General features: G+C 39.4%; 1 protein-coding gene across 5 annotated transcripts in view; it reads right to left on the bottom strand.

Moving 5' to 3' along the window:
- The window catches only part of prkcz (protein kinase C, zeta), a 78478-nt gene that overhangs the window by 28778 nt on the left and 37200 nt on the right, over positions 1-12500 (bottom strand). For 3 of the 5 annotated variants that reach the window (XM_058389126.1, XM_058389125.1, XM_058389129.1), the window contains 2 exons: positions 1908-1993; positions 374-505 (listed from right to left, as the gene is read on the bottom strand). In XM_058389126.1, coding sequence (XP_058245109.1) covers positions 374-505; positions 1908-1993 — 218 coding nt within the window. Of the gene's footprint in view, positions 1-373; positions 506-1907; positions 1994-6085; positions 6223-6833; positions 6886-12500 lie in introns of those variants that run through there. The other 2 variants (XM_058389128.1, XM_058389127.1) reach the window with 2 other exon arrangements.

The following is a 12500-nucleotide window of genomic DNA, read 5'->3' on the forward strand; positions in this document are numbered from 1 at the left end:
GTGTGTGTGTATGTGATTGTGTGTGTGTGTATGTGATTATGTGTGTGTGTGTGTGTGTGTGTATGTGATTGTGTGTGTGTGTGTGTATGTGATTGTGTGTGTGTGTGTGTATGTGATTGCGTGTGTCTGTGTGTGTGTGTATGTGATTGCGTGTGTGTGTGTGTATGTGATTGTGTGTGTGTGTGTGTGTGTGTGTGTGTATGTGATTGTGTGTGTGTGTGTGTGTGTATGTGATTGTGTGTGTGTGTGTGTGTGTATGTGATTGTGTGTGCGTGTGTGTGTGTGTATGTGATTGTGTGTGTGTGTGTGTGTGTGTGTGTATGTGATTGTGTGTGTGTGTGTGTGTGTGTGATTGTGTGTGTGCATTACTCACCATATGCCTTTGACAGGTCAGAGGGACAAGTTTATAACAGCGCTTATGAACCAGCAGGCGGCAGTTTATACACTTGTAGCCTTGACTCCCCAGACCCCATATCCTTTCACTGCAATGTCCACAGTAGGCTTTCTGTCACACAAACACACACACACACACACACAGTGTTGTGATTGATTTTACACTCACACCCATCATTACACTAAATCATTAAATGATCATCAGTGAGTGGATCAGCAGTGTGAGCTCACAGTGATGTCTGTTATCACTCTAATTAACATGACTGTCTCAGGTCTGTTACACCCAGCTGCTCAGGTTCTGCTCAGGTTCTACAAATCCTCTGAGGAAAGTGTTGATCTGAAGCATATCTAAATACACTACTGATATTTTACAGCCTTTTAATCTTAAAGAATAGAGAGAGAGAGAGAGAGAGAGAGAGAGAGAGAGCGAGAGAGAGAGACAGTTCTCATCTCATTACACACATGGGGTGTTTTACAACTTACTGCATTACACCTTATCATATGGTTGTGTGTGTGTGTGTGTGATTATGACTCGCATACTATGACAAAACAGCGAGATGTGTTATGTTTTAATAATAACTGATATGTGACATACACACACTGATTACACTCATATAGAGTGTGTAATAAACACACACAGACTGATCTGAGATCAGAGTTTAAATGGTGTGTGTGTGTATGTGTGTGTAATAAACACACACAGACTGATCTGAGATCAGAGTTTAAATGGTGTGTGTGTGTGTGTGTGTGTGTGTGTGGAATAAACACACACAGACTGATCTGAGATCAGAGTTTAAATGGTGTGTGTGTGTATGTGTGTGTAATAAACACACACAGACTGATCTGAGATCAGAGTTTAAATGGTGTGTGTGTGTGTGTGTGTGTGTGTGTGTAATAAACACACACAGACTGATCTGAGATCAGAGTTTAAATGGTGTGTGTGTGTGTGTGTGTGTGTGTAATAAACACACACAGACTGATCTGAGATCAGAGTTTAAATGGTGTGTGTGTGTGTGTGTGTGTAATAAACACACACAGACTGATCTGAGATCAGAGTTTAAATGGTGTGTGTGTGTGTGTGTGTGTGTGTGTAATAAACACACACAGACTGGTCTGAGATCAGAGTTTAAATGGTGTATGTGTGTGTGTGTGTGTGTGTGTGTGTGTGTAATAAACACACACAGACTGGTCTGAGATCAGAGTTTAAATGGTGTATGTGTGTGTGTGTGTGTGTGTGTGTGTGTGTAATAAACACACACAGACTGGTCTGAGATCAGAGTTTAAATGGTGTATGTGTGTGTGTGTGTGTAATAAACACACTCAGACTGGTCTGAGATCAGAGTTTAAATGGTGTATGTGTGTGTGTGTGTGTGTGTGTAATAAACACACTCAGACTGGTCTGAGATCAGAGTTTAAATGGTGTATGTGTGTGTGTGTGTGTGTGTGTGTGTGTGTGTGTAATAAACACAGTCAGACTGGTCTGAGATCAGTGTGTAACAGTATATAGCACTCACCCTGTTAAAGCGCTTGGCCTGGAACAGATGGCCGTTGACTCGGTACAGTTTTCTCCATCGTCGAGCTCCGCGGCGATAAATCGATTCTGCAAGAGACATGAAACACTTACAGAGGAGCAGCATGGAGACGCAAATCAGACCAGTGTCTCTGTGTGTGTGTGTGTGTGTGTGTGTGTGTGTGTGTGTGTGAGAGAGAGAGAGAGAGAGAGAGCTGTCTGACACTGAACACTCCTGGGAGAGAACGCCAGAACGTCAGTGTCCTGGTTCTACACACAGGTGGAACATTAGCACTGAGTTCAGACTATAACCAGGACAACACAGGGCTTCTGAGTACTGAACAATACACACACTGACTTTACCCTTAATAAAATGAATCTGAAACACTGAAACCAGTATAAAGACTGAACCAGTATAGAGACTGAACCAGTATAAAGACTGAACCAGTATAGAGACTGAACCAGTATAAAGACTGAACCAGTATAGAGACTGAACCAGTATAAAGACTGAACCAGTATAAAGACTGAAACCAGTATAGAGACTGAACCAATATAAAGACTGAAACCAGTATAAAGACTGAACCAGTATAGAGACTGAACCAATATAAAGACTGAAACCAGTATAAAGACTGAACCAGTATAGAGACTGAACCAGTATAAAGACTGAACCAGTATAAAGACTGAAACCAGTATAGAGACTGAACCAGTATAAAGACTGAACCAGTATAAAGACTGAAACCAGTATAGAGACTGAACCAGTATAAAGACTGAACCAGTATAGAGACTGAACCAGTATAAAGACTGAACCAGTATAAAGACTGAAACCAGTATAGAGACTGAACCAGTATAAAGACTGAACCAGTATAAAGACTGAAACCAGTATAGAGACTGAACCAGTATAGAGACTGAACCAGTATAGAGACTGAAACCAGTATAGAGACTGAACCAGTATAAAGACTGAACCAGTATAAAGACTGAACCAGTATAAAGACTGAACCAATATAAAGACTGAAACCAGTATAAAAACTGAACCAGTATAGAGACTGAACCAGTATAGAGACTGAACCAGTATAAAGACTGAACCAATATAAAGACTGAACCAGTATAAAGACTGAAACCAGTATAAAAACTGAACCAGTATAGAGACTGAACCAATATAAAGACTGAACCAGTATAGAGACTGAACCAGTATAAAGACTGAACCAATATAAAGACTGAAACCAGTATAAAAACTGAACCAGTATAGAGACTGAACCAATATAAAGACTGAACCAGTATAGAGACTGAACCAGTATAAAGACTGAACCAGTATAGAGACTGAACCTATATAAAGACTGAACCAGTATAAAGACTGAAACCAGTATAGAGACTGAAACCAGTATAAAGACTGAACCAATATAAAGACTGAACCAGTATAGATACTGAAACCAGTATAAAGACTGAAACCAGTATAAAGACTGAACCAATATAAAGACTGAACCAGTATAAAGACTGAACCAATATAAAGACTGAAACCAGTATAAAGACTGAACCAATATAAAGACTGAAACCAGTATAAAGACTGAACCAGTATAGAGACTGAACCAATATAAAGACTGAACCAGTATAAAGACTGAAACCAGTATAGAGACTGAAACCAGTATAAAGACTGAACCAATATAAAGACTGAACCAGTATAGATACTGAAACCAGTATAAAGACTGAAACCAGTATAAAGACTGAACCAATATAAAGACTGAACCAGTATAAAGACTGAACCAATATAAAGACTGAAACCAGTATAAAGACTGAACCAGTATAGAGACTGAACCAGTATAAAGACTGAACCAGTATAAAGACTGAAACCAGTATAGAGACTGAACCAGTATAAAGACTGAAACCAGTATAGAGACTGAAACCAGTATAAAGACTGAACCAATATAAAGACTGAACCAGTATAAAGACTGAACCAGTATAAAGACTGAACCAGTATAAAGACTGAAACCAGTATAGAGACTGAACCAGTATAAAGACTGAACCAGTATAGAGACTGAACCAGTATAAAGACTGAACCAGTATAAAGACTGAAACCAGTATAGAGACTGAAACCAGTATAAAGACTGAACCAATATAAAGACTGAACCAATATAAAGACTGAACCAGTATAAAGACTGAACCAATATAAAGACTGAAACCAGTATAGAGACTGAACCAATATAAAGACTGAACCAATATAAAGACTGAAACCAGTATAAAGACTGAACCAGTATAGAGACTGAAACCAGTATAGAGACTGAACCAATATAAAGACTGAACCAGTATAGAGACTGAACCAGTATAAAGACTGAACCAGTATAAAGACTGAAACCAGTATAGAGACTGAAACCAGTATAGAGACTGAAACCAGTATAAAGACTGAAACCAGTATAAAGACTGAACCAGTATAGAGACTGAACCAGTATAGATACTGAAACCAGTATAAAGACTGAAACCAGTATAAAGACTGAACCAATATAAAGACTGAACCAGTATAGATACTGAAACCAGTATAAAGACTGAAACCAGTATAAAGACTGAACCAATATAAAGACTGAACCAGTATAAAGACTGAACCAATATAAAGACTGAAACCAGTATAAAGACTGAACCAGTATAGAGACTGAACCAGTATAAAGACTGAACCAATATAAAGACTGAAACCAGTATAGAGACTGAACCAGTATAAAGACTGAACCAATATAAAGACTGAACCAGTATAGAGACTGAACCAGTATAAAGACTGAACCAGTATAAAGACTGAAACCAGTATAGAGACTGAACCAATATAAAGACTGAACCAGTATAGAGACTGAACCAGTATAAAGACTGAACCAGTATAGAGACTGAACCAGTATAAAGACTGAACCAGTATAAAGACTGAAACCAGTATAGAGACTGAAACCAGTATAAAGACTGAACCAGTATAGAGACTGAACCAGTATAAAGACTGAACCAGTATAGAGACTGAACCAGTATAAAGACTGAACCAGTATAAAGACTGAAACCAGTATAGAGACTGAACCAGTATAAAGACTGAACCAGTATAGAGACTGAACCAGTATAAAGACTGAACCAGTATAAAGACTGAAACCAGTATAAAGACTGAAACCAGTATAGAGACTGAAACCAGTATAAAGACTGAACCAATATAAAGACTGAACCAGTATAAAGACTGAAACCAGTATAGAGACTGAAACCAGTATAAAGACTGAACCAATATAAAGACTGAACCAGTATAGAGACTGAACCAGTATAAAGACTGAACCAGTATAAAGACTGAAACCAGTATAGAGACTGAAACCAGTATAAAGACTGAACCAATATAAAGACTGAACCAGTATAAAGACTGAAACCAGTATAGAGACTGAAACCAGTATAGAGACTGAACCAATATAAAGACTGAACCAGTATAGAGACTGAACCAGTATAAAGACTGAACCAGTATAAAGACTGAAACCAGTATAGAGACTGAAACCAGTATAGAGACTGAAACCAGTATAAAGACTGAAACCAGTATAAAGACTGAACCAGTATAAAGACTGAACCAATATAAAGACTGAACCAGTATAGAGACTGAACCAATATAAAGACTGAACCAGTATAGAGACTGAACCAGTATAAAGACTGAACCAATATAAAGACTGAACCAGTATAAAGACTGAAACCAGTATAGAGACTGAAACCAGTATAAAGACTGAACCAATATAAAGACTGAACCAGTATAAAGACTGAAACCAGTATAGAGACTGAAACCAGTATAAAGACTGAACCAATATAAAGACTGAACCAGTATAGATACTGAAACCAGTATAAAGACTGAAACCAGTATAAAGACTGAACCAATATAAAGACTGAACCAGTATAGAGACTGAACCAATATAAAGACTGAACCAGTATAAAGACTGAAACCAGTATAGAGACTGAAACCAGTATAAAGACTGAACCAATATAAAGACTGAACCAGTATAGATACTGAAACCAGTATAAAGACTGAAACCAGTATAAAGAATGAAACCATTATAGAGACTGAAACCAGTATAAAGGCTGAACCAGTATAGAGACTGAAACCAGTATAAAGACAGAACCAGTATAAAGACTGAAACCAGTATAGAGACAGAACCAGTTTAAAAAATGAACCAGTAAAAAGACTGAATAAACACAAACCTCCTGAGTGGAGAAACGTTGCTGTAAATCCAGCCATGATGATCAGCTCAGTGTGGTCTCACCCAGCCTCTGTGTGTGTGTGTGTGTGTGTGTGTGTGTGTAAAAGCCAGATGCTGGTAAAAAAAGGCCTTGACTGGGGCGCCACTGCTTTACTTCATTTCCTCTGATTGTTAAGGAGTGGCAGGAAGTAGAAAGCAGAGCATTTCCTCCACCATGACCTTGTAAATCTGACCCCCTTACAGGGAACAGTGTGCACTACTGAGTGGCCTAGTGCTGGACATTAGACATGCTGAAGCTGGAGTCTGAGAGAACATCTTGAAGAACTTCCCCAGTTTTCCTACAACACGCTCGAGTGACTCCTGACACACAGCTGCACACATCTGTACGATTCAGGTGCAGTTGATCATCACTCTCCTCCAGCGCTCGTTAATCCATCATTAACTCATCGTTACACTTCTGAGCCAATCTGAGCTGAGACTCAACACACTGATGATGTCACCAAGACAAACACTTTAAGTGTCAGACAGTCAGAGATCTGTGACCCCAGAAATCATGAGATCTGTGTGAGTAAGTCTACAAATCTCCTGTGTGTGTGTGTGTGTTTCCAATCCCACCTCAACGATTACAACCCTTTTCTATTAAAACAGTCAAATTTTTAATCTACTGTCAATGAGACATCATGACAATGTCAATGACAGCATCAGCATCAATATGATCATCTCTGGAGTGTGTGTGTGTGTGTGTGTACCTTTCATGCGCAGGTAGAGCAGCAGTGTTAGCAGCATTCCTTCCCCCTTGTGTGTGTAAATCCCTGTTATTGTTTCCCTTCCATCATCCCGACTCCAGCATCTGCTCACATGCACAGAGCTGCTCACACACACTGGTTCATGCTGCAACCCCCACGCCCCCCCCAACACACACACACACAGGCTCACGTTGTCTGTGTGTACCAGGCGCTTGCTCAGCTCTCCTCCTCTTTCTGAGCATGCTCAGTTCCCATCAGCTATTTAAGGGATTTTCATTACAGCCACTGTGCTGTCTCACTCTCACTCTCACTCCACACATACACACACACACACACACACACACACACGCTCAGTTTCATGTCAAGCAGTCTCTCTTTCCACTCCTTATCTCTATCAGTGTATGTACTGAGTTACTTGCTCATCCCTCTGATCTCAACACTGGTGTAAATGTTCTGGTCCAGCAGGGGGCAGCACTCACTCACTCACCAACTCGCTACACTCTGTTGCAATAGATGACCTGCTTCTGCTGTACTAAAATTAGAAACCTGTACACACACACACACACACACACAGACACACACACACACCCCGGTTCGATGCTCCATCTTGTGGTTTTTGTGTGTACTTTCTTTATTGGGGTGAATCCAGTAATAATAATCAGTGTGTGTCACTAAGGCACGAGGAAAATACACAACACACGGAAACAGGTGAACACAATCAGACAAACTGAACTGCACCACACCCTGAGTGCAGGAACAACACAAACTGTGGGCTTAAATTCAAGACAGAAAAGTGATATGAAAATGTACAATATATAAAACTACTATTAACTGATTATAACATGTTTATGTTATCAGTATTAATGTAATTCTCTGTGGAGTGTGTCCTAAAATCTGTTACACACACACACACACACAAACACACAGCAGGAATAACAAAAAAAAGTGCTCTTGAAAAAAATGTTACACTACACTATACTATATACACTATACTACAGCTCTGGAAGAAAAAAATAAGAGCCCACTGCAAAATAATGAGTTTCTTCTGTTTTTTTCTTCCAGGGTCATGTTTTGGTCAGATGAAGAGTTTTGTTTCATTTTTTGTGAACTGCTGATAATATTTCTCCTAAATTCAAAATATAACTATTGTTATTTAGAGTGTCTGGCTCCATGATCTCCACCAGTTTCTCACACTGCTGTTGGGGAACTTTATACCACTCTTTATGCAAAACAGCAAACAGCTCACTTGATGGTTTGTGACCATCCATCTTCCTCTTGATGACATTCCAGAGGTTTTCAATAGTGTTCACATCTGGAGATTGGGTAGTGGTCTTATTTTTTCCCAGAGCTGTATATATATACAGATTCATACCCTCGGTATTTTATAGTGTTTTTTATAGTTGTCTTCTGTGATGAATGAGTTTTATAATACTTTCATATATTTAATATTTGACAAACAACTGAAGAAATAACGTGTGATATCTCAAGAAATATGACATTTCATGGGTTTTTATTGACAAATATTCAAAACTCACCATGTTCAGAATTATTCAGACCCAATGTTTCAATAATCAGTAGAAAAGCCTTTGTTCTAAATGACGGCCTTCAAACGCTTCTTGTAGGTCTCCACAAGATTTTCTTCAGGTCTGCTGTGGAATGTTTCCCCACTCTTCCTTCACAAAAGCCTCAGTGGGGTTCAGGTCAGGGCTCTGACTTAACCACTCCAGAACATTTATGTTGTTGTCCCTGAACCATTGCTTGACCACTGGCACTGTATGCTTCAGGTCATTATCCTGCTGGTAGGTCCGGTTCTCTGGCAGGTTAAGCTTGTGTGCTGACGCCACCAGGTTTTCATCTTAACATAGTCTTCCTTTTTCACGATACCACTATCTTAACAAGGTTATCTGTACCACAGGCAAAGAAGCATCCCCATAGCATGATGTGACCACTGCCATGCTTGACCGTTGGGATGGTATTCTTAGGATTGAAGGCTTCTCCTTTCTTACGCCAAACATATGCAACATCCATATATCCAAAGAGCTCCAGTTTAGTCTCATCTGACCAGAGGATGGATGGCCAGAAGTTTGGATCTCTATCTGGGTGACCCTTCGCAAAGGCCAGGCGCACATCCCTGTGTCTCTAGGTAAGGAGTGGTGCCTTTTTGGGGTCGATGTCCATGGAGACCACCTCGATGCAGAATTTGTTGAATGGTGGATCATGATACCATCTCCCCTGCTTGTTTGAGGGTGTCTATTAGAGTTTTAGTGGTGATATGGGGATTGTTGCTTGCATCGCGCCTAAGCTTTCTAGCAACTCTAGAGGATATTTTGCGCTTCCTGCCACGCCCATCCAGGTTTTAGACAGTGTTGAACATCTTGAATTTCTTGATGATATTCTGTACAGTTGATACAGGGACATCCAGTTCTTTCCAAATTGCCTTGTAGCCTTTGCCTCCACTATGGGCATTGACCACACGCATACGAATATCATGACTGAGTTCTTTCTTCTTGGCCATCGTGACAGTGACTTAGAATAATGAAAGCTCTGCCTCCTTAATTATACTTTACAGAGCAGTTGTTACCATTTAACATTATTAGGCCTTAATTGATTACACCTAAATTGATTAAATTGATTCTAGTCACTGGAGTGTGAAACCACATGCACTTTCACAAAAGGAGTTGTTTTTCTGAGATTGGGAATAAGGTATGATTAATTTTAAACAGGCTCAAAAGAGAATCTTTGTACACTACACTACAGTACAGTACAGTACAGTACAGTACACTACAGTACACTATACTATTCTACAGTACAGTACAGTACACTACACTACAGTACAGTACAGTACAGTACAGTACACTACACTACACTACACTACACTACACTACAGTACAGTACAGTACAGTACACTACACTACACTACAGTACAGTACAGTACAGTACAGTACACTACACTATTCTACAGTACAGTACAGTACACTACAGTACAGTACAGTACAGTACAGTACAGTACAGTACAGTACACTACACTACAGTACAGTACAGTACAGTACACTACACTATTCTACAGTACAGTACAGTACACTACACTACAGTACAGTACAGTACAGTACACTACACTACAGTACAGTACAGTACACTACACTACAGTACAGTACAGTACAGTACAGTACAGTACACTACACTACAGTACAGTACACTACACTATACTACACTACACTACAGTACAGTACAGTACACTACACTACAGTACAGTACACTACACTATACTACACTACACTACAGTACAGTACAGTACAGTACACTATACTACAGTACAGTACAGTACACTACACTACACTACAGTACAGTACACTACAGTACAGTACAGTACAGTACACTATACTACAGTACACTACACTACAGTACACTACAGTACAGTACAGTACAGTACACTATACTACAGTACAGTACAGTACACTATACTACAGTACAGTACAGTACACTATACTACAGTACAGTACAGTACACTACACTATACTACAGTACAGTACACTACAGTACAGTACACTACACTATACTACAGTACACTACACTATACTACAGTACAGTACACTACAGTACAGTACACTACACTATACTACAGTACACTACACTATACTACAGTACACTACACTATACTACAGTACAGTACAGTACACTACACTACACTACAGTACACTACACTATACTACAGTACAGTACAGTACACTACACTACACTACAGTACAGTACACTACACTACAGTACAGTACACTACACTACACTACACTACAGTATACTACACTACAGTACACTACAGTACAGTACAGTACACTACACTATACTACACTACAGTACAGTACACTACACTACACTACACTACAGTATACTACACTACAGTACACTACAGTACAGTACAGTACACTACACTACACTACACTACACTACAGTATACTACACTACAGTACACTACAGTACAGTACAGTACACTACACTATACTACACTACAGTACAGTACACTACACTATACTACACTACAGTACAGTACACTACACTACAGTACAGTACACTACACTACACTACAGTACAGTACACTACACTACACTACAGTACACTACACTACAGTACAGTACAGTACAGTACAGTACACTACACTACACTACACTACAGTACAGTACAGTGCACTACACTACAGTACAGTACACTACACTATACTACAGTACAGTACAGTACACTATACTACAGTACAGTACACTACACTATACTACAGTACAGTACACTATACTACAGTACAGTACACTACACTACACTATACTACAGTACAGTACAGTACAGTATACTACAGTACAGTACAGTACAGTACACTACACTACACTATAGTACACTACACTATACTACAGTACAGTACAGTACACTACACTATACTACACTACACTACACTATACTACAGTACAGTACACTACACTATACTACAGTACAGTACACTACACTATACTACAGTACAGTACACTACACTATACTACAGTACAGTACACTACACTACAGTACACTACACTATACTACACTACACTACACTATACTACAGTACAGTACACTACACTATACTACAGTACAGTACACTACACTATACTACAGTACAGTACACTACACTATACTACAGTACAGTACACTACACTATACTACAGTACAGTACACTACACTATACTACAGTACAGTACACTACACTATACTACAGTACACTACACTATACTACAGTACAGTACACTACACTACAGTACACTACACTATACTACAGTACAGTACACTACACTATACTACAGTACACTACACTATACTACACTACAGTACACTACACTACAGTACAGTACACTACACTACAGTACACTACACTATACTACACTACACTACACTATACTACAGTACAGTACACTACACTATACTACAGTACAGTACAGTACAGTACACTACACTACAGAACACTATTATTACTCTCCTGTGACTGTGGAGTATATGCTGATAATGGATGATGATAAACACTACACAGCTGCTGAATAAATTTAGTCTGGTTGTTTACTGAAACAGAGAGTAAACCCTTCAGTCCTCCACATTCAGGAGATCAGTTCCAGCTACACTCCCTCCTGCTTTCTGCCGTAATCTTATCTCTGTCTTTTCAGCAGAGTGATGGAGCAGAGCTCAGGCGCTTGTGCAAGAATTTCCCAAATACCACACTGGTGAGAAAATAAGTGCGGGAACTGCTTTATCTGTGACCTTTGACCTGCTCTACATAATGACAAGCTATATCATCAGAGAAGAGGGGCTTAAATTCACACACACTTAAATTCATACACACTAAGTAGAGACAGATTTATTCCTTCTAATGGACCTTAATGTGGACTGTTTTGGGAGCTTAATGGAATTAATGGTTCCTGGTGGTTCCACTCATTTGGGTCACGGCTCTGCTATGAGCTCTGAACCTTCTGTTCTTAAGGTGAGAATGCACTAGCGTTCTGTAACACACAGTACAGTGTAGAACTGGGAGACACAGTTCATGTGGTCACTCTCAGTCTGGACACTGATCAGATTACTGGACCTATAATAATCTCAGTGAGAGTTCAGAGCTTTAGCAGTGTGGATTTACTGTACAACACCAGAAGATACTGAAACACACACACA

The sequence above is a fragment of the Hemibagrus wyckioides genome, linkage group LG05 (genome assembly GCF_019097595.1).
Source record: "Hemibagrus wyckioides isolate EC202008001 linkage group LG05, SWU_Hwy_1.0, whole genome shotgun sequence".
Classification (NCBI taxonomy): Eukaryota; Metazoa; Chordata; class Actinopteri; order Siluriformes; family Bagridae; genus Hemibagrus; species Hemibagrus wyckioides.